The following is a 24463-nucleotide window of genomic DNA, read 5'->3' as shown; positions in this document are numbered from 1 at the left end:
ATTATGGTTAATGTGGGGTAAATGTAAGTTGAAACCTTATAAAAGGGAGACAGATTCAACTGACCTATGCCTTTTATAACTTTCACATGCCCACCTACTTCTTCAGGAAATGCAGACACAATGGTGGGAGCTGCAGGAACCATCTTGAAACCTGAAAATGCTAGGAGAATCGAAACGACCTGTTCCCTAATATCTTTGAGACATTGCATTCAGACTGAAATGCCCACTTTCTGACTTTAGGTTGTAGTACAGAAAAATATATATCTATTATTTGTAATACCCTGTTATTTGGGTATTTGGTTATATAAACACAAACCCAATCCTTAAATGGAGATACATAGCTACAGGTGCACGGTAAGTCAAGCATTATATAAAAATCCAATAGAAAGGAATAAGGCAAGTTTTTCCAATGCAATAATAATGTGAAGAGAAAAACACACAATGGAAGAAAAACTTGAGGTCCTGTCAGGAAAAACACCACTGAAATACTTAGGTTATTAAAATGGGAATAATTGTGGACAACCACAAATAGAAAGGCAAAGAGAATTCAAGTCTCTCATATTTTTGGTGTGAACTTTTTTTGAGTGTAAACATATTTGACTAGAGGCTGTTCTTGGTTTAAACCAATTTTAAGAGTTTATCTAAATGGATATTTTGGAGTATATTGTCCATGTTTCCTCTTTACAAAAAGAAGAAACTTAGAGCTATTATTTTCCTAATTAGGTTTTAGTACCTAATCAGTATAACGATTACACCATACGCTATTTCCCATGATTGATATTTATTAGTAATTTTGGGATAATCATGGCACTGGATTGTTCACAGAAGGAGTCTGAAATATATCCATTTAGATTACATCTCACCATATTCTGGTCCAAAAAAAAAATGACCATTTTCTAAAGCAGCTGCCTGTGCCATACAGTTCACTGGACATGGAGTTTTATGACTTTGTCTTCTAGGTACAACACAGCCTCAGCATGCTTGGATGGTATGCTGGAGCAAGAAAGGAGAAGCTACTGGCTATAACTGCACGCTGCCACATAAAACATGTACAAGCTGAATTTTTTACACCAATGGGTTTCAAATCTTTTAAAATCTCTGAAATATTTCCCCACCAAAATAGATATAATAGAAATTTCTTTGCCAAGTCATCAGTATAATAGCTTATTTTCATATCCAAACATGAATTTGAGATATTACATCTAGAAAGATAGCTATTTCACCCAATAGGAAATTTAGCTTGATATTTCGCCCATAAAACTTTCCCCAGATATCTAAGTTATTGTTTATACAAGTTTAATTAATTGTTTGGTATAAACACTTATTTAGCAGAAGTATCAGGAGCCATCTGTTTACTTAATTTTAGAGACATTTTTCTTGAGTAGTCTGGCTTCATAAATTAATGCTGAAACTTGGCTGAGCCACAGAGCAAATACAATAAACATTGGTTCCATTCAGAGGATGAAAATCACTGAAGTTTTTCTCAAATATACTTTTAACAAATTATTAGCTTAACTTCTTTTTTACCTACTCAAATTAAAAACATGCATGGAATTCTAGAATTTTTGCTTTTAGAGTTTTTTCTTAACTATTGTAGTACCTCAGGCCTCACATAATTTGATTCTACTGAGCTAAATTTTTCATTCCAAGAAGTATGACACCTATCTGTATTATTTTTTTACCTAAATTATATATATCATATGAAAGAATTGAATATTATACAAGATTTGAATGTGATGTTCACCTGACAATTGGATTTAAAAAATAATCTAATATATATAATTATTCTGCTAGCCTATGAATCATAAAACTGTCACAATGAAAAACAATAATTTTAGATAGGACAGTTTCAATATATTTTAATATTCTTTTTCACTATTTTAATCCATTTACATTTTCATGATGCTCTCTTCAGAAATTTAGGGTTAACCTTTGTTTCTTGATACTTGTTTTTTTCTTTATATTCAATAAAATAAAAATTTCTAGGTTCTGATAATATTTTACATTGAAAAACATTGTGTTTTTTACTTAATTTTTATAACTGTCCAATGATATAAATGATATTATTTTAAAATGTTACAGGAAATGAAGTAGCCATATAAGAAAACCCATGACCCTCACGATGTCTTTTCATATATTATGAATAGAATTGGGTTTAGCAATCACAACGTTAGAATCTGTTATATGATATTACTGTTCAGACACTCAAAGAGTTTAAATAATCTGAAATATTAAGGTGATATATTGTTAAAAATAAATTTTGCTAATTTATACTATGATATAAAAACATATTAAGCATTTGCTATCAAAAAGAAGATATAAATAATATATAAGTGAAAAAATAAAGATATTTCTTTATTTCTGCCTCCAGAATGAATTTTGCATGTTTGTAATAGCATACCTATTAATCTATAACAAAAATTTAGGGTTTTGAAAAACATAATGATAGAAAAAGAAGGGGTATCTGATCTACATTTGCATTTTGACCTTGTCGTTCCTCAAAATGAAATTTTCAACAATTCAAGATATATTTTCTGACTAGCTACTAATTAGATATGAGGCTAAAATGAAGATTGACAAATTTATTGAGTGTCATTAAAGCAATTGAGTGACTATGTACTCCAGATGCCTCCAGTCTCACAGCTAACAGAATTTAATAGGGGAAAAATTCAGAAAGAAATGTGTAAAAGTGATAATGGTTCATTTTAGAGCACCTACTTCATTCTAGGAAAAAAGCTATGAGATGTGCATGAGACTTTCTCCAGAAAACTTATAACATAGCTACTTTATGACTCTATTCTTGAATGAAAGGGAGGCTATTTCTTTTACTTTTACTTTCTATTTTGCTTCTTAATTCAGAAAAGGTGAAAGAAGAAAGGAGGAATGGACTGATAACAATTTCAGTTAAAGCTACCTAATAAATTTATATTGTATTAACTATTTTTCTAGCAACCTTAAATGACTCACAGTAAATTTGAGAAAAAAGGAAAACTAAATGTACATTTGATTTTGTTAATTTTTAATAGTTTGAAGATTGAAGAGTTTTTATTTATATACTTAAACAAACTTTGATAATTACATACATTTGTTAACAATAACTTAATAATAAGATGAAGACACCTCTAAAAGCCAAATATATCCTCTGTTAAGTAAACAGATGTTTAAGAATTTAATAGAAGTAAATACTAAATGAGAATTTTAATTATTAAAGACTTATCACACTGGAAAACTGTTTAAATTAAACAGGTATATCAATTAGCTCCTAAATAACATATATTCTGTTATGGGTGATGGTCTTCTTTGCTTTCTTTTTTTAAAACATTGTTTGAAAGTATGCTCTTCATATTTTTAGTGCATTTATTTTACATCATCATTTTCACTTAATACACATTATTGTTGCCTCAGTATGGTGTTATTGATTTTTGATTTACATTTCATATAGTGGAAAAAAAAATTTATGATCCCTTCCAAAGAAACAAAAGAGATTTTGATGAAACAAATATTATTCCAATGACCTTTAATATTTTCATAATTTTTACTATTAAAATTAGTTTTTAAATTATTATATTACTATCTAATGTTGAAATGCTGTCACATCATTGATGAAATCTGATCATCAGAATTAATTTATGTTATGACTTTTTGGGTTGTCCTTTATTCCATACATTCATTAAACACCTCCTCTGAGGTAGGAGTCATGCTAGTTTTATCTGACACATTCCTACACATATTTGTCAGATTATTTTTTTCTAGTGTAACAGTAATCATAGACTTTTAAATCTGGAGGAGATTTTAAAAATTATAATCTAAATAAAATTTCTCATTTTGCAGATGAAAAAGGTAAAATTAAAAACAAGTTCCTAGGGAACTTACATTGCTTCCTAGATAGTCAATATACAAACTCTGAAAAAAGAGTAAAGTATGAAAATAGCTATCAAGAAATTTGGCTACCTCTATACAATCAAAATAAATTTCACTATGATAGACAAGAGAAGGGAAATATTACATAGCATAGATGGTTTTTAATCATGTCAACAGGCTTTTCCCTAATTTGTTTAAGGTTGTTGTTACGGTTCCTTCTGTAATTTCATAACAGAATTACCTTTCTCTATTTTACAGTAGTTCCAAAGGGTTAAAGGTTATTTTTTAACAAAAGTAATTAGTCAAGCTTAGATAAAAGGAACAAATGTAGGACATGCATAAATATAAAAATGTTCCTGTAATTCTTCATCCGTAGCTATTCGCTGGCATAAACTTCATCAACTGGCTACTATCAAAGTCTTCTGTAAATCCTGAAAATGTTCTTATTTTAGTAATTCAAGTATAGCATTTACCAATATATTCTCGACTAGGTTTTCAGAAAGCATTGTCCATAACAAATACAGGCTTATTAGTAGCAGTGATTTCTTAGTGTTGATGTCAAGGTGCTTTGGTTTTCTTGGCCAATTGTGCCATAACTGTATTTTAAACCAAGTTTTCCAAACTCTTCTGATTCTTTGATTATCTTTTGTCAAAATTTTTAAGCTGAAAGAAGATCTTGTTTAGAGGTCCTGAGGGTAAATACTTGTTACAATATTCCTTATTTACAGGAATAACTAATGTTTGGTAAATTGCTATTATGAGGCTTTTCATTATTATTGATAAATATTTTTAAGTGACTTTTTGTGCCCTGGATTTAGAGTAGAATGGCAGCAGAGACATAGTTCTGTTCACTGGTGTATCCTAGAGCAGCACCTGCCATGAAGTAGGTTTTCCATAAATATTCAATAGATATTTCTTGAATGAATGATCTATTTATATGCTTGTTGTATTCGTGTGTCAGGCATTATACTCACACTGAGAAAATGTAGACTCAGCAAAATATTAACAGGATAATGTGTCTGTCAAAGTATTGAGAATTAATCATAATATTTCTCCAGGTTTGTTAACACTGTGAAAGCACTATCATGGCTGCAAGTGCTCCAGATACTCAAGGAATTACCGGAGTAGTCATTGGAGTAAAAGATTTATAGATAGAATATCTATATACGTATCTAGGGATATATTCTGCTAGAATTTCACGTTTCTAGAATGACTTTGCACACCTCCCATATTGTGTACATGTTAATTATATATCTATGCATGGTGTCTTGTCTCTAGATTAATTTAACTATCAATTGACTTTTTTAAAGAAATAGACATTTTGATACCTAGAAGGTAGAAAGTGGCTCCTGAAATTTACTACAGCCTTAGCTCAATAGGTCGTTACAATCTTGTTTTTATGAGGGAAAATAACTTTTGGTTTTAACTGTTTACTACTCTTATTCTTCATTTGATTTAGATAGAGCTTACATATTGAAAAAAAAAGGAAAGGTATTATGTCCTGGATTTAAAATCAGATTTAGAGCACATGTGCTTATTTTGATGCTATTATACTCATTCTTAATTAGGACAGGAGATGCTGAAAATTTACTTAGTGATAAAACTAAATTCTCCTGTAGCATCTGGCCTCTAGTGGCCTGGAGTCATGGTGCAACCCAAATTTGGGAATAGTTCAGAAAGTTGTTCTGTGACCTCATTTAAATTAAAGTTGATGATATAGCACATCTTTTTAAACTCATCTAGAAATTGACTGAATATCCCAGTGTCCTTGGCCCAATATTTCTGGGACTCCAAGTGAAATATCTGAGGACCACAGAGAAATATAATTTGGTGAGTTCTGTTCCTTTTTTAAAAAATGTAAATGTATAATTTCTCCTTTCATAAATAATTATGTTTGTATATATAAAAACATGATTTCTGTGTATATGGAGTTTAAACATCAATTTAAAATGTAAATCAAACATTTATTATTTGAATTTTTAGGTTTTGATTAGTAATTTAGCCTTCAAATTTAAATGGGTGGTTTTATTTACTTATTATTTAAAGTTATTTTAATTATTAAAATATTTTAAATACTTGAAATTATCAAGTCCAGGATTACAGAATAAATTGTAGTCTTTACATGTATTTATGTTTTAGATGTAAAATACCTAGAAATATCAAAGTTTCAATTAGAAGAGACAAATGCAGAATTTTTTTTGACTCAGATGTATTCTTTTTGAGAAAAATAAGATATCCTTTAGGCAACTTTATTTAACAATTTGATATCTGTTATTTGTTCAAGTTAATCTTAATTATGGAATCCACTAAAAATTCAAATGATAGACCTTTTTCTGGACTTTAAGTTCTTTTTAGTATTATTTTCTTCTCCCCATTCAGAGTTGAATGACTAGTGTTCATTATACTATTCCACTAGTGACTTTTAATCCTCTACTCCCCTCAGTCTCATGCATCAAGCACAATGCTCTTCGATAACAACAATTAAATTTACCAACTGAAGACTAAAGGCATATGACATAAATGATCTCTATTTGGGTCCTGCTAGTTTTTTTCTCCTTATCACCACTCATTCATTTAATCTCCTTTCCTCTATTGCCTTTCCTTTATCCTAGGATGTGGTCTGGGTGTTTTCCTCAGAACCGCGTTAAGAATAGGACTCTAGCACAAGTTGTGATCCATTCTGTCCTTGTGGGAGGTCACTGAGTAGTCCATGAACACTACAGGCCCTGACTAGTTTCTTGGATATCTTGTTGGTACCCACTTTTGAAATCTGTGGTCCGTGCCGTATTCTTTGTTCACTGGATATCTGGATTCCATGGTTCCCTTACCCTAACCCAAGTCAACTTGATACCAGTAGATTTTTTTTTTTAAAGATACATGGATGACACAAAATGTTACACTAAGAAAATATAGGGGATTCCCATATGCTCCACTCCCCTCACTTCCCATTTTTCCCACATCAACAACTTCTTTCATTATTATGGTACATTCATTGCAATTGATGAATGAATACATTTTGGAGCACTGCTGCACAGCATGGTTTATAGTTTACATTGTAATTTACACTCTCTACCAGGCCATTTAATGGGTATCTGTCCCTGCAATACCATTCAGGACAACTCCAAATCCTGAAAATGCCCTCATTTTACACCTCTTGTTCCCTCTACCTGCCTTCAGCAACTTCAGTGGCCACTGTCTCCACATCAATGATATAAGTTCTTCCATTGCTAGAATCACAATAATTCTATAGTAAAATACCAGTAAGTCCACTCTAGTCCATATTTTATCCACAATCCTGAGGACTCTGGGATGGTGATGACCACTCCACCTCTTAATTGAGAGGGGGCTTCGATCCCACATAGCTGATGGATGGGACTTTCCTATTTGCAGTTGTAGACTCTCTCGGTTCCTTGGTGTGGTGGTTGTCCATCCTCATCTCCTTGTTAGCTGACCCATGGGTCCTTGTAGCAGATCTGTTTCCTTCACTAGAGTCTCCTAGACTACTAGTGTGAATAAGAGAGGGCACTTCTCATGATACTTCCTTCAGCTGGTGTGCTCAACCACCTTTCTCAGATCCACCTCCAATTATCAGGTTTCTTTTGAGGTTTTCAGTAACCTCAGTAACTGTGGCATTATTTTATCTCTACTCTAATCTCTACCAATTCTGTGCAAGCTTCTTCTAACACCTGAGGAGTCTTCCTCTTCCCATGTAGCAAGAACTTACTTATATACTTACATGTCATATCCACTATCCACTCTACACTATGTTATATAGCAAAACTGTAAATTCAGACATCCTAGTCATTCTCTTGATGAGTAAAATAAATTTTTTAACTTAAGAATCCCTGTAAGGTGTTTTGTAAGATGATGTTTCTTTAAGTATTTTTTAAAAAATGAATCTGACTTGAAACTCAGAACTAAATAATGACATCTGTATTTGAGATTATGTTCATGCTGCCTCCCTAAAGAAAGGAAAGCCAAAGGAAAGCCATGAATTTAAAGGAATGGGAACTATAGGTCAGTATGATTTACAGAGAGTAAAGAGGTTTCAAAATATTATACCTTCTAAGTGCACATTAGTTTATCATGCTTTTATACTTAAAAAGAATTCTGGACTCAGATAAACTTTCCTTTAAATCTTAACTGCATGGACATTTAGGAATTCTCTAAAATCTTGCTTTCCTTATCTGTAAAATGGTAATAGTAATGCCTACCTGATTGTTACAAATTTAAATGAGCTAATTGTAATAATGTCTAAAATATAATAGGTGCATGATAAATAGTATTATCATTATAATAATATAATATTTAATATTAGATATTAATAACATTTAATATCTAATACTTTGTAATGTAGTTTGATGATTAAAGATAAAAATATATATGTAAATCCCTAGCATCCTGTCTAATACTTAGAAGCTCTCTACCCATGTTAATTACCTTTCTCCAGGTTTCGCTTTTTTTTCTATCACCTCTGCTCCAAGTAGCATCATTTCCTGTCTCCTATATGAGCCCAGTGTCCCTAAATACCTGCTAATTCTGGGTAGCTTCAGTTCCTCCTTTTCCACTCTTCCCTCTTTCTCATATTTAAACTCCTCCGTTCTAAAGAGCATGCTACTTTCCGCTTCTAGCTTCTTTCTCTTTAGAATCAAACCTTTTAGATACATACTGGACATGTGTATTTTTGTGACTGCCCAGCCTCTGAACCTACTTGCTACCTTTACAAAATTTTACTGTTTATGAACCCTGGTAAGAGGTAGAGCATCTCTCACTAGAGAAGCTGAAAATTTCAGATACTCATTTTCCTCGCTTCCCTTACTACAAGGGTGGGGACACATGATGCAGCCTCTACCCACCAGATGTACACATTTCAGAGCTACAGTTACAGATAGTCTCTTTCCAGGCAGTTGCCACAGTTTCTGGGTGACCACAGGCCTGGGGCAGGAGTGACAGCAAAGTGAAGGACAGCATCCTTTGTCCAAACTAGCTGGCCTGTAAGCGCAAACTTCCTTCCTGGTGCTGAGAGGTGATGGCAGTGTGCTCTTACTGAATCCCGACCACAGTGTGTGGGGCCCTCAATTTGGATACCCAGTCCTTCTTTCAATTCGGATAACTACTCAGTATCCTTTTAATAAATTCCTTTTCTACTTCAGTCAGCCAGAGTTGGTTTCTATTACTTGCAACTAACAACCTGAGCTGAAATAAAAGAGTAACCTATTTTCACTGATTCATCACCTCACCTTCTGTTCTCACTATCATCAAAGTTTCATCTGTGCTGAAGCTGCTCTCCCATGGGGCAAAGTGACCTAACTATTGCCAAAAAAAACTCACTCCTAATCCTGCTGAGATTTACTATGGCACTGACTGTCCTTTCCTGTGTAACATTAACTTCCTCTCCTGATTCCTTTCCTACTTCTGACTCCTGCCTTCCAGTATTTTACCCTTTTTTCCTTCGACGGATTTGTACTTTAATTGTGGATGTATTTCCTCTGCTTTGGACTGTTTTCTGATCATATTCCTACAATTTTCCCTAAGAGAATTTTTCTGCTCCCACAACATTAGTTTCTTTTTGAGATTTCCAGCTCCAAACCACAGGTCATGTTTTTTAAGTGGGATATCATACCAAATATCATGCTGAGATTTCAAATGTTTTCTGGATGACTCATATTCCATAGCACCTCAGACTCTATGCCCTACGTTGGATTTTTCAAACCTCCTCCACCTAGGAAAGCCCCTATTTGAGTTAAGGGCATGCTCTCAGTTACAGAGAATTGTCAAATGTATCCCTTTTCTTTCCTTTTCATTCCCACTTATCATTTTACTCCCACTCACAAAATTTGTTTTTACTCCTGAAATCTCTGATGTAACATTTTTCCCTGTTTTCTTGGCAGAACCTCGGTCTAGGCTCTCATTTATTTTCTTAATGTAGTAACATACATATAACATAAAATTTGCCTTTTAAACCATTTTTAAGTTAACCATCCAGTGGCATTAATTAGATTTACAATGTTGTCTTCGCTACCATCCAGTACCGAAACTTTTTCATGACCCAAAACAGAAACTCTCTACCATTAATCAAAAACTTCTCATTTCCCCTGCAGCCCCTGGTAACCTATAATGTACTTTCTTTCTCTAAAAATGTGTGTAATCTAAATAGTTCATGTAAGTGGATTCATGCAATACATGTTCTTTTGTGATCTGGATCTTCATGTAGCATAATATTCTCAAGGTTCATCCATGGTGTAGCAGATGTTACTTCATTGTTTTAAAGCTGAATAATATTTCATTTTGTGTGTGTGTGCCTATATCATCTATCTATATCTATCTGTATTTTCTTGTTCATTCATCTATCTTTGGACATCTTTTCCTTATTATAGCTAATGTTGGTGTGAACATTGTTGTACAAGTATCTGTTTGAGTCCCTGTTTTCAATTCTTTGAATCATATAACTAGGAGTGGAATTGCTGGCTCATATGGTAATTCTATGTTTAACTTTTTGAGGAACTACCAACTGTTTTCCACAGGGACTACATCATTTTACATTTACACCAACTATGTACAAGAGGTCCAATTTCTCCACGTCCTTGCTAACACTTGTTATTTTCCATTTAAAAATAATAATAATATCTGTCCTTTGTGTGGGTCCTCATTTTTTTTACTTACCTTCTAATTTCTCTTTCCTTGAAACCATTCTCACAGTTCTGCCATTATTATCTTCTTAAAATACTGCTATGATATCTCTTCCCTACTTTAAAAAAATTGATTTTTACAGAATAATGTAAAGTTTATTTATTCTTAAATTTCAATCCTTAATTTCTTTTTGGTATTGTCTCCTATAGACATAGTGTCTGTGCTATACTGGTAAAATTTTTGTTCTTAAAACTGTTTGTAGTTTCTGGTGATTATTGTTTTGATCAGTCTGGTTTTTCTTAATGGAATCTGAAATCCCTTAAATCAACCTTTCAGAGACTTATACTCTCTAAAAGCTCACTGATTCTTACTTTGTCTGAGACTTCCTCTAGTTATCCAACTAGAATTCATATTTTCTTTTCTTATATTCTGGAGGAGTTTTGGTACTGCTTGCTTATTTGGCCATACGTAAATTTCTGTTCTGAGAAGTATGTACTTGTTTTCCCTCTGTATTCTGTCTTTGCAAACAGGTTTAATCCATGGAAAACTGCTTCTGCCAGTGATTTGCTTCTAAGGTAACTGAGTTTTCCTTAAAATATTGGAAGTTGGATCAAAGTTTCAAATCACTGATTCATAGTAAATTAAAATCCATTTTGCTTCTTACTATTGTGAACATTGTAAAAGCAGAATGATGAAGGAAAGCCATCAGAGAAGATTTCCACTTTCTAGTATGTAAAGAGTTCTAGACTAGTCATAGCTATACGCTCACTCGTAATTTTAGGTCAATCACTCACTTTCCAAGCCTAAGTTTCTTTATAAAAATAATGGAGGTAAATATATAAGAATTACTGTGAAAGGCCAAAGAGATGATACATGCAAAAGATACTTTGAAAGCTGTAGAAATAATAGAGTACTGCTCATACTGCAGTTGTTAATGTTCGTAGTTGCTATTGCTACCAATCACAACTTGTTCATTTGCTTCCCTATTTTAAACTCTCTGCCATTTCCTAGATACCCAGACCCTTATTGGGAATCAATGCCCTATGGCTTAATTATTTTCACTTTTACTTCAGAACTATCTTCCTGATTATTAATTTTGTTATTTTTTCAGGTACTATGGGACTGAGGCTTCTTATGGTTGCTATGATTTTGTGTAATAGAGCTTATAAAACTGTATTTTAGCTAGAGACAATTCTTCATTTACATATATATATATTTATTTGAGAAGTTGCGAGCTTACAGAACAGTCATGCATAATGTGCAGAATTCCCATACATCACCCCTCCACCAATACCTTACATTGCTGTGGTATATTTATTACAGATTATGAAAGAATATGATCAGACTATTACCAGTAAATATGGTCCATAGTGTACACATGGTCTATTTTTTCCATATACCCCCTATTATTAACACTATGAATTAGTATCGTGTATTTGTTATAGGTCAGGAGAGAACACTCTCATATTTGTACTGTTAACCATAGTTCATCTTCTATCCCATGATCCATGGTGTTATACTGTCTCATGCCTTGTATATTCTATCCAAAGTGCTCACTCGGTGGCTTTTTCTTTCATCATAGTGTTGAGCAGTCATTGCCCCAGTAAACTGTTGAATGTTTTCCTTAGTCCAGAAGAAAAAATTACATACCCTCCTATTATTGACTCTTAGCATTGATATTGTACCTTCTTTGACACTGATGTAAGAATATTGAAATATTGCTGTTAACTATAGTCCATGAGTTACATTAATTGTGTTTTCCTGTGGGTCACCATTGCAATAGTGATGTGCATTTGTTCTAGCTTATAGAAGAACATTTCTGTATTTGTATTACCAACTACAATCCTCATCCATCTCCAAGTTCATTATGCTATTCTCTAACATTCTTTCCATTGATATTTACATCCCTAGACTACCCCTTTCAGGCACAGTTCCATTTATAAATTGGCAAGTAGTTAGAGACAACTCTTGACTGATTCAACAAAACCCAAAATATGTGTTGACTAAACAAATTTTTAAAGAATATTGAATCTAAATCAATTTAGTCAATATATATTAAAATTTACATTGTGATTAGTCCTAAGCTAAGCACTTTAGATGACAACATTGCTTATAAACTCCTTATATGAATGGGATGTAAGTATATCCATAATCAGTTGCAGCACAAAGAAGAATTTAGTAAATACTACTACTACTAATTAAATGTTTCAAGGATTCAGCATAGAAAAAGATCGAATCCGAGGCAATGATAACAGTAATAAAGTCTTTATATGAAAGAGGGAGCATATGAGATGGGTCTGGAAAATTGAGAAAAATTGTATTGGTTTTCATAATCTTTCCTTCACATAGCCAAATTATTCAGGGTTCTTCAAAGAAACAGATCCAATAGTATGTACATATGTATGTGCAATATATGAATCGCCCTACACAAATTTGGGCTGGAATGTCTAAATTCTTAGGGCAGGCAGAGGCTGAAAATTACCCTGAGCGTGATGTTAAATTCTTGAGTGTCAATTCCTTAAGCTGAAAATTCGCAAAAGAACAAAGTATATCGTCTTAAATCAGACTTCCTTCTGATCTCTGGAACCCTTAGTTCTTGCTGTTAAGACTTTCAACTAATTAAATGAGGCACACCCAAAGTTTGGAGGGTAATTTCTTCTATTTAAGGTCAGGTAGGATGATTGTAGTTGCTAATCTTGCCTAACATTACTACAGTAACAGCTAGGCTAGTGTTTGACCAAACAACTGGACACCATAACCTAGGTAAATTGACAAATAAAATCAGTCATCATGACAGTGAAATTCATCCCATAAACATGAAACAGGAATAACCTTCAACATTCCAAGTTTCCTTTGTTTCATTATCACAAATGTATATATTGGAAAACACACAGGCAATGGTTGTTGTCTACAACTGGACTGGAGTTTCATTGATAAAGGTAATTTACAATGAATTTTATTATGAGGTTTCATCAAATTTGTCAGAATAAGATTGAATGTGCAGAACATGGATTATTCATATTTAGATTGGATTAATCTCAGATCTCTGCAGTTATAATTAGAGGAAATTGGGAAGAAAAAGAGCACCTCTGCTTTTTTTTTTTTTTTTTTTTTTAAGCCCAACCCTGGCTTCAATAAGGAGATTGGAGTCTTTAGCATAGGAAAATCTCTTGGTGTTTTGTTGTCTTTAAAATTCAGCTCAACATGTCTTATTATAGAAAGTAATTGGGTTATCTGAGAATTTATAACTGGATATCATTGAATAAAGGAAAAGGAAAAATATGATACTGAAACTACGATATTTAGTTCTTCATTTTACTAGTTGTAAATCTTGGAATTTAAAAAAATAAATTGTATGCTGTTAAAGTAAGCGTTTTTGAGCCTGAGTAAAAGACCAGTAGTGTTATAATGATTTCCATTAACAGAAATAGGTTATCTATGCTAAGGGAACTATTAACACTTGATCCTCCTGCAAATGCTTAAGCAATTCAGAACATTGCAATGTCAATTAGTGAGAATAGGGATCAAAGAAAACTGAGGGGAAAAAAAAATGGGAGGGTGTGGGGGGGAGGTGTGACTATCTTTGGATATTCTTTGGATATTCAAATTAGTATGGCCAATAGTAAAACCTTTAAAAACGTTTGAGAGATTCCTTTGACTCAATGGCTCAAGCTCTCTCTGTATAAAATGCAAATATACTGGTATATTAGAAGTCACAGTGCTGCCTTGATACCTGCTAGAATGAGGGAGATAACATTTGCGCACTACATGGAATATTTTGGTGGGAAGTACTAGAAGTGATAATTTGCAAAACATGGAGAGAAATGTCAACTCTAAAAGGAAGACTTTTCTTTCATGAAGAAATCCTTTGAAAATTCCAAAAGTTTCATGCTTTAATGAAAATGGGATGGATGTTATTTCTTAGAACTTTCAAGAAAGAGTAGTAATGATGTTGTAGAATATGTGCCATCAGATATATGTCATATAGACATAGAGAGTCATTGGTCCACAGTGTTGAAATTAGAAGGTTGGGATGTGAGTAGTTGTGGAATAAATTTGGTACTAGAAGGAATATCAGTTTTTTCAAAAATATTTTTGAAAGGGGGGTGCAGAGATAGAATGGTAAGTGTGGGAGGTTCTCATCAGGAAATAATTAGGACCAAATTGAAAATGAATCTACTTGAAAGGATGTATCACTTTAGAATCCTAGTCTAAAGAAACTGTGTTAGAGTTTACCAAAAAGGGTATTTATTTACTGATGTAACTGAAAATTTCAGAAATAATGTTTATTTCAGGTAGGATTGGATGTAAGGGTTCAAACAAATATTATCAGCATGATTCCTTGTGTTTCTCCTCTCTGCCTTCCATTGAGTTGGCTCCATTCTCATGCTGTCCTTCTTGTGACAAGATGGATGCTGCATTTCTAGAATCACAGCCTATAAAGTTTAAGTCAAAAGAGAATCACCAAATAGTTCTGAATTTCACTCTAATTAGACCAGTTAGGTTGCAAATCTAACATGGTACTAATTGCTGAAACCAGAGTAATAAATAACTGTTGATTAGCAAATGCTCCACACCTAGAGAGATTGATGGTCCATCACCTAAACCAAGTGAACTAAAAGGGGAAGTGGGATAAATACCCATAACCTCTCAGAAATAGAAAGCTGTTATCAGAAGCGTGGTAAATAGGTAAAAAACAATCAAAACCAGACATGTCCATTAAGGGCAGGGAGCAAGATTTAAGCATAAAGTAGTAAAAAGATTTGACAGTATCTTATATTTGAAAGATAAATATGTATAAGTATAATAAAGTATATTAATATTTATATATTAATTATAGATTTTTATTTTAAACATGTACTAATTCTTAAAATACAGATGGCACAAATGTTTATTCCTTTTTGGACCCTTTGTTTCTGAAATATTAATGCAATAACATGATTAACATCCTTCACTTGCTATTTTAGTTTTTCTGAATATGGAGTTATTTGAAAAAAAGAACAAGAAAAGGTCTAATACTCCCTTGGTATTCAAATAGTTCTATTTATTATTATTATTTTTCTATTTATTATTTATTATTCTATTTATTATTATTATGTTTGTTTTTTCAGTAGTTAAGTGGACTAATTCTCCATATCTCCATTTTCAAGTTATTGCTTTGTGATTATATAGAATCATGGATCTTTTCATGATGCAGTTAAATGTTTCAAAAGGAAGCAAATTCACTCAGTAATCTGTTTATATTTTGTGTGCCTTGGATCAGGAAGAAACTGACAAAGATATTTATGATCAACAGGTAGAAACGGTCAATAGATCAATAGGTGGCTAGTCATCCATAGGAAGTAACTTTGAAATATTCCTGGATAGATGTTTTCATATTATATGACATTTGTTTTACTTCTCAAACTCAAAATTATAAGGTTTGCAATAGTAAGTACAAGATATCCAGTCCTGGGTCTCCATGATTTAAATGCTAAATAATTTAAAATATCATTTTTATAGAAAACTATAGGAGACATGTTAGGTAGCATAGGGTGAAAGTCAAAAAGATGTGGAAGACAAAACCCAAAACTTTCAAACTAATTCAAACTTGTTTTAAGCTAATAGGATTGAGCCTGAAACTTCAGGGAAAATCTTTTTGTTCTCTAATATTGTTAAGGGTACTTCTACAGAAAAACTTTGAGAAGCATTAATATATTACAGATAATCAATTATGCTTAATTTTAAAAGGTATGTATTTGAAAAATAAAAAGGTATGTATTTAAAAATCAAGATAAATGTTAATCAAATATATGTGTTGTTACAGACAATAAAATCTACCTTCTTCTCTTTTTACCCCATTATTCTTTTTATTAGAGAAGGTATAAGTTTACAGAAAAGTCATGAATAAAATATAGACTTGCTGTATACCACCTTAATGTTAAAACTTTGCATTAGTGTGATACATTTGTCACAATTTATGAAAGAATATTTTATGAATTTACTACTAACTTTAGTCCATTGTTTACAATAGGGTTCATTGTGTTGTACAGTACTATGTTTTCTTTTTTGTTATTATTTTTAAAGAAGCTTTAGACTACATAAATGATACAGCAGAAATATAGGTGTGATATGGGGGCATTTTTGGGACTTGAGAGTTGTCCTGAATGATATTACAGAGACAGATGCAGGACACTATATATCCTGCCATAACCCACTAAATGGACTGGAGTGAGTGTAAACTACAATGTAAACTATAATCCATCGGTGTTGCAGTGCTCCAAAACGTATTCATGAAATGCAGTAAATGTAGCACACTGATGAAAGAGGTGGTTGATGTGAAGGAGTGGAGGTGGGTGAGGAGTGGGTCATATGGGACACTCTCATATTTTTTAATGTAACATTTTGTGTGATCTATGTCTCTTTAAAAAAACAATAAAAATTTGCCAAAAAATAATATATATATAGGGAATTTCCATATACCTCACCCCCTCTCCATCCCACATTTTTCCCCATTAACAACATTTTTCATTAGTGTAGTACATTTGTTACACCTGATGAACAAATATTGAAGCAATGCCACTAACTATAGTTAATGGTTTATATTATGGTTCACATTCTGTACCTTACACTTTTATAAGTTCTATTAAAATGCATAAAGCCTGTATCTGTCATGCAATGTCATGCAGAACATTTCTAATGTTCCAAACATGACCCATGTTCACCTTTTCCTCCCTCTCCTCCCCTCAGAATCTCTGGTGACTACTGTCTTTATATCAAAGTTACAAATTCTTCTATTACTAGAATAATAATGTCTACTTTTGTCTATAGTTGCATTTCCCCCTGAGTTTATTCATTCCTTAAACTTGAGGATTTGGGGATGGTGATGCCTACTCTGCTTCCTGTTGAGAGGGAGCTTAGATCCCATGAGGTAGCTGGGTGGAATTGTCTTGCTTGCAGCTATAGATATTCTCTGTTTTTTGGGGGGATGGGTGTTGTCCATTATCATCCTTTTGTTAGTTGTCATGTGTGAGTCCAATGAATTGGAGGGTGGTTTTATCTGCAACTCTGCTGAGATTCAGGGCTCAACCAGCGTATGAACAGCCAGAAGACTTAAGTCTCTGAGACAATATTTAATGGGTAGAGTACTAATTATAGGTTCAAACAAAAAGGGCATAGGAACCATGTATAGGAAAATTAAAAATGATTCCAACTCTGATACATTGGAAGGCTAGGTTATTATATATTCCATGGTAAGGCCCATAGACTGGGGTTGTCTGCCCTGCCTATAATGCCCAGATGTCTCCAGAGTGTTCAGGTTCACCCTTGCTTGAGTCACTGTTTATTGCGGAAGTCAGTGAGATCTTCCTAAGATGTGCATAAGCATAACCTCTAGAATGAAATCCTGACTATTTGAAATCTCTTAGTCATAAAATCTCATTTGTATTTAATATTTCCCCCTTTTTGTCAAGGTCTTTTTCCATATGCATTGCTAGTTGTCACTTGATAATAATCCCTTTGTGCCAATAAGGCTCATCTCTGGGTTGGGAGTCATGTCCCATGCTGGGGATAAGGTAGTGAGTTTATATGCTAGTTTGGCTTAGAGAGAGGCCACATTAGAGCAAAAGGAGGCTTTGTGGGGTAATTCTTAGGTGATAAGTAATACTAAATTTCAATTGAAAAAATACAAGAGCCCAGTGTATTGATCTGTCCTCTTCACTAAATACTGCCCATGTACTCCAGGGATTCTTGTCACTCTATTAGAAAACGTAGCGGGACTCCCCAGGAAGGAAATCCAATATTCTTTCCATTATTGTCTGGTCTCTATCCACCAAGTCAACACCCTATTACCACTTGGACACATTCATGTTCTATAGAGGCATGCCCCAGGTGCACACTTCCCCACACATCTCCTCATCACTGACACCCCAACCAGTGACCCTTTCCTGCCACAGTTGTAACTTTTCTGAAATCCAATAACTCCCCCAAAACAAAGCCAAGAATGAGTAAAAATAATACAAAATACAAAATAAAATAAAATTTTAAAAAATATATATAAATTTAAAAACATTTGGCATTGTCCTTCATTCTTGTAAGATGTGTTATCTTTTATGTACAGTGAAAATTTCTTCTGTATGTTCCCCCAGTTTCTTTTTTCACTTTATTTTCAATGAAGCATTAAGTAACAGAAAAGTCATACAGAAAATATAGGGATTCCCATATACCTCACCCCCTTTCCCTCTCACATTTACTCCTAACATCATACATGAGTATCATTTATTTGTTACAACTGATGAACAAATATTGAAACATTGCCACTAACCATGGTCAATGGTGTACATTATGATTCACATTCTGTACCATACACTTTTATAAGTTTTAACAAAATGTGTAATAGCCTGTATCTGTCATTTCAAGATTATGCAGAACACTTTCAATGCCCTAAAAATGTCCCATGCTCCATCCATTTTCCCTCTCCCTCCCCTCAGAACCCATGGTAACCACTAGGTTCCAATTAAAAATAAATAAATTTTCATAGTTACATGCATTAATATTGAAGGCTTGACATATTGGTCTATCTTCTTTTGTTGGGCATCACCTATATTATCGAGAGACTCTTTCCTCTTTCTTTGAGAATGCAGCAGGACTCTCCAGGATGGGATTTCAATATTTTTATGTTTATTGTATGGGTCTCTACCCACTGAGATAACACCCTATGACAAGATGAAAACTTCCATATTCCATAGAAGCATCCCACATATCCCCCCATCACTGATGCCTTGCATCAATAACCCTCCCCTTCTATATTTGTTAAAGAGTATTCCCACCATGGTAGTTTTAATCATAGACATACAAGCCCCCAAGAGTTCATTGTTCTTTCCTCCAGTCCTATCCCTACTTCCAAAGAGAGTCCAACCAACCCCTCCCCACCCTCACATTCCAGCACCGTCGGCCCCATTCACATCTTTGTATTACTATCACCACCATCCACTGCCAAACCACTCCCTTCCACCTTTTCATTGGTTTTGCCACCTGTCATCGGTGAGCACCAGCTCACCACACTCTACTCCCTTTCTGTCTAACTTTTCTTCCAGACTCTATCTCTGTGAGTCTGCTCAATTTCTTAGGTCATATCAGTGAGGCCATGTAATATTTGTCCTTTAGTGATTGGCTTGCTTCACTCAACATAAAGTCTTCAAGATACAACTATGTTGTCCCATGTGTCAATACTTCATTCCTTCTTACAGCTGAATAATATTCCGTTGTATGTATATACCACAATTTGCCTATCCATTCATCTGATGATAGACATTTGGATTAATTCCAACTTTTGGCAGAAGTGAATAATGCCACTATGAACACTATATATCTGTTTGTGTCCCTGCTTTCAATTTTTCTGGATATATATATATATATATATATATACCCAGCAGTGGGATCATTGGAATATATAGCTGTTCTATAGTTAGCTACTTGAGTAACCACCAAACTAGCCTCCACAATGGTGTCTACATTCACACCAGTCGTGGATAAGGGTTCCCTTTCCTCCATATCCTCTCCAATGCTTGTACTTCTCTGTTTCTTTAGTAGCCATCTGTCTAATAGGTGTAAAATGATATGTCATTGTAGTTTTGATTTGCATTTCCCTAAGCTCGTGATGTTGAGCATCTTTTCATGTGCTTTTTTACATTTGCATTTCCTCTTTGGAAAAGTATATATTCAAATTTCTTGCCCATTTTTTAAGTGGGTTGTTTGTCTTTTTATTTTGATGATGTAGGATTTCTTTATATATGCTGGATGTTAGGCCCTTATTGGATAAATAGTTACCAAATATTTTCTGCATTTTACTTTCTTGACAAAGTTCTTTGAAGTGTGAGGTTGTTAATTTTGAGGAGATCCCATTTATCTATTTTTTCTTTCAATGCTCATGCTTTGGATGTAAAGTTTATGAAACCATTTCCTATTACAAGATCTCATAGATGCTTCCCTGCATTATTGTCTAGGAGCTTTGTAGTCTTGACTTTTATATTTATATCTTTGCTCCATCTTGAATTAATTTTTGTATAGAATGTGAGATGATGATCCTCTCTCATTGTTTTGGATATCTATATCCAGTTCTCCAAGTACCATTTGTTGAAGAGGCCATTCAGTCCTATTTGAGTGGTCTTGGTGACCTCATCTATCAGTTGACCATATATGAAAGGATTTATATCAGAATTCTCAATTCAGTTTCATTGGTTGCTATGTCTATCTTTGTGCCAATACCATGCAGTCTTGACCACTGTAGCTTTGTATTATGCTTTAAAGTCAGGTAGCATGATTCCTCCAATTCTGTTTTTCTTTTCCAATATGTTTTTGGGTTATTCAGGGCCTCTTGTGCTTCCAACTAAATTTCATAATAAGGTTTTTCAATTCAGTAAAAAATACTCTTGCAATTTTTATTGGGATTGTGTAAAACTATAAATCAATTTGGGTAGAACAGGGATCTTAATGATGTTTATCTTGCAATCTATGAATATGGAATATTCTTCCATTTACTAGGACTTCTTTGATTTACTTTAACAATGTTGTATAGTTTTTTGTGTACAAGTCCTTTACATCTTTAGTTAAATTTATTCCCAGATATTTGATCCTTGAAGTTGCTATCGTAAATAGAATTTTTAAAAATTGTCTCCTTAGATTGCTCATTATTGGTATACAGAAATGCTATTGGTTTTTGCATGTTGATCTTATATCCTGCCACTTTACTGAACTTGAATATCAGCTCTGGAAGCTTTGTTGTGGATTCCTCAGGGCTTCCTGTATATAGGATCATGTCAACTGCAAATAGTGAAATTTTTACTTCTTCCTTTCCAATATGGATGTCTTTTTTATCTTTTTCTTGCCTAAGTGCTCAAGCATGTACTTCTAACAGTGACAGTGGGCATCCTTGTCTTGTTTCAGATTTTAGAGGGAAAGTCTTTAGCATTTCACCATTGACTATGATGTTATCTGTGTGTTTTTCATATATAACATTTATCATATTTAGGAAGTTCCGTTCTATTCCTATCTTTTGAAGTGTTTTTATCAAGAAAGGATGCTATATTTTGTCATGTGCTTTTTCTGCATCAGTAGTGATGATCATGTGATTTTTTTCTTTTGATCTGTTAATATGATATATTACATTGATTTTCTTATGATGAAACCTTCATTGCATACCAGGTCTCAAATCCATTTGATTATGGTATGTAGTTCATTTGATGTGTTGTTGAGTACGATTAGCAAGTATTTTGCTGAAGATTTTAGCATCCAGGTTCATTAGAGAGATTTGTCTATAGTTTTCTTTTCTTCTGGCATCTTTATATGGCTTTGGTACTAGGGTGATGTTGTTGTCATAGAATAAATTAGGCAATGTTCCATCCACTTCTATTTTTTGGAAGAGTTTAAGCAGGATTGGTGTCAGTTCTTTACAGAATGATTGGTAGAATTCACCTGTGAAGATATCTGGTCCTAGGCTTTTCTTAGTTGGGAGGTTTTTGATGACAAATTCAATCTTGATGCATGGGCTTGGTATGTTGAGTTCATCAGTTTCTTCTTAATCAAAGTAGGCTGCTTGTGTGTTTGTAGAAACTTGTCCATTCATCTAAGCAATCCATCTTGTTGTTGTACAGTGTTTCAAAGTATCCTTTTATGATACTTTTTATTTCTGTGGGAACACTGGCGATATACCCTTCCTCATTTTTACATTTTATGTATTTGCACCTTCTCTCTTTTTTTTTGTTGTTAGTCTAGCTAATGGTTAGTAAATTTTATTACTCTTCTCAAAGAACCAGCTTTTCATTTTGTTAATTTTTTCTAGTGTTACTTTTTATTCTTGATTTCATTTAGCTCTGCTCTAACCTTTGCTATTTCATTTTATCCGCTTGCTTTGGAATTAGTTTATTGTTCTTATAGTTCCTACAGGTGTGCAATTAGGTCTTTGATTTTAGCTCTTTCATATTTTTAATATAGGTATTTATTTCTATAAATTTCCCTCTCAGCATTGCTTTTTGCTGTATCCCATAGGTTTTGATATGTTGTGTTCTCATTTTCATTCATTTCAAAATAGTTACTGATTTCTTCTGCAATTTCCCCCTTGACCCATTGATTGTCTAAGAGTGTGTGGTTTAACTTCCATATCTTTGTACCTATTCTTGTTCTCTTCCCTTGCTGATTTCTAGCTTCATTCCATTGCGGTCAGAGAAATTACATAATATAATTTGAATTTCTCTGAGTTGTTATGTGACCTAGCATGTGGTCTATCTGGAGAATTATCATGTGCACTCAAGAAGAATGTATGTCCCACTGTATTTGGGTGTAATGTTCTGTGTATGTCTATTAGGTCTGGACCCTCTAATGTATTATTCAAGGTCTCTGTTTCTTTACTGAAACTTTGATATAGTTTATGAATTCCAAAAATAGGTATTGGATTATGTTTGTGAACTGTTCTGTTCCTCTGGGCATATTAGATTGGTTTGGATTCAGAGGTTTCACTTTTACTTGATTAAATAATGATTACAGCTTTGATTGGGGCACATCAGTAGGACATTGAGTCCTTGCCCTCGTCATGGGTGGGGACTCACAGAGAAAATGATATTAGCAGAGGAAAAAGTTGGAGCTTTAATCTTGGAATCCAGGAAGTAAGCACAAAGAGAAGCAGATATGTGAGGAAAGAGAGAGCACTTGGCAGAGAGGCCTGGGAAGAGAAACAAGCCATTCACCTGACAGTTTACAGCTGTCCTTGTGGAGAGAAAAGAGCAGCTGAGCTCAGAGAGAAATGAGCCCCAGGAGAGAGATAAGACTTGTCCCATCCTGCAGCTGAAATTGGAAGAAGGTGGGACCACCAAGCCTCAGAAGGAGGAGGAAGACTGAACCCTTGCAGACATTGCCCACCATCTTACATCAACATGTGGCAATGGACTCTAGGAGAGAAAATACCTCTTATGGTACCTTGAGTTGGACTGCTTAGGGCCCTGTGACTGTAAGCTTCTACCCCAAATAAATAATCTTTATAAAAACCAACAGAGTTCTGGTATTTTGCATCAGCACCTCTTTGGCTGACTAATACACCCTCTGTTGAGATGTTTGGCTTAATCATGATAATGGTATATTAAATTCTCCCACTGTAATTATAGATGCATCTATTTCTACACTTAGTTTTTCCAGTGTTTGCTTCTTGTATTTTATGGTACCCTGGTTTGGTGTATAAATGCTTATGAATGTTCTTTCTTCTTCATAGTTTACCCCTTTTATTAATATAGTGTCCTTCTTTGTCTCTTATAATAGTTTTGCATTCAAAGTCTATTTTGTTTGATATTAGTATAGCTACTCCTGCCCCGCCCCCTTTTTCTGGTTATTATTTGCTTGTAACATCATTTTCCAGCCATTCACTTTCAGCCTCCTTGAATCCCTGTGTCTAAGGTGTAAACAACTAATCAAGGACGTACAAACAAATATCCTGAATCAACTTAATGAGGTGAAGAAAAAGATAAAGGATATTAAGAAGAAACTGAGGAACATACTTAAGAAATCATAAGCATACTAAAAAGATAGTGGATATGATAGTGGTGAATGGTACAATGCAAGAAATCAAAAATACACTAGAAGCACATAACAGCAGATTTGGACAGGTAGAGCAAAGAATTAGCAACATTGAAGATAGTACATCTGAACTCGGACAGATAGTAGAAGAGAGATAAAAAGACAAAAAATTGAGCAGGGACTCAGGGAATTGACTGACAATGCAAAACACATAAGCATATGCATTATAGGCATCTCAGAGGGAGAAGAAAAGGAAAAGGTGATGGAAAAAGTGTTGGAAGAAATAATGGCTGACAATTTCCTAACTCTTCTGAGGGATGTGGATGTACATGTCAAGGAAGCACAATGCACCCCAAACAGTTTAAATCCTCATTCTGCATCTCCTCCTGCTTTTCAGTTTGTTCATTACACTGGGCCATATCTTCCTGTTTCT

General features: G+C 33.8%; 1 protein-coding gene across 9 annotated transcripts in view; it reads left to right on the top strand.

Moving 5' to 3' along the window:
* Positions 1 to 24463, top strand: part of CCSER1 (coiled-coil serine rich protein 1) — a 1483327-nt gene that overhangs the window by 1022268 nt on the left and 436596 nt on the right. For 3 of the 9 annotated variants that reach the window (XM_058295424.2, XM_058295416.2, XM_058295444.2), the window contains one exon: positions 5605 to 5691. The exons of the other annotated variants lie outside the window; for them this stretch is intronic. In XM_058295424.2, coding sequence (XP_058151407.1) covers positions 5605 to 5691 — 87 coding nt within the window. The remainder of the gene's footprint in view (positions 1 to 5604; positions 5692 to 24463) is intronic. 9 annotated transcript variants of the gene reach the window in all.

Source organism: Dasypus novemcinctus, chromosome 1, assembly GCF_030445035.2.
Source record: "Dasypus novemcinctus isolate mDasNov1 chromosome 1, mDasNov1.1.hap2, whole genome shotgun sequence".
Classification (NCBI taxonomy): Eukaryota; Metazoa; Chordata; class Mammalia; order Cingulata; family Dasypodidae; genus Dasypus; species Dasypus novemcinctus.
Note: the sequence above shows the minus strand (reverse complement) of the source record. Positions and strands in the feature narration are given on the sequence as shown.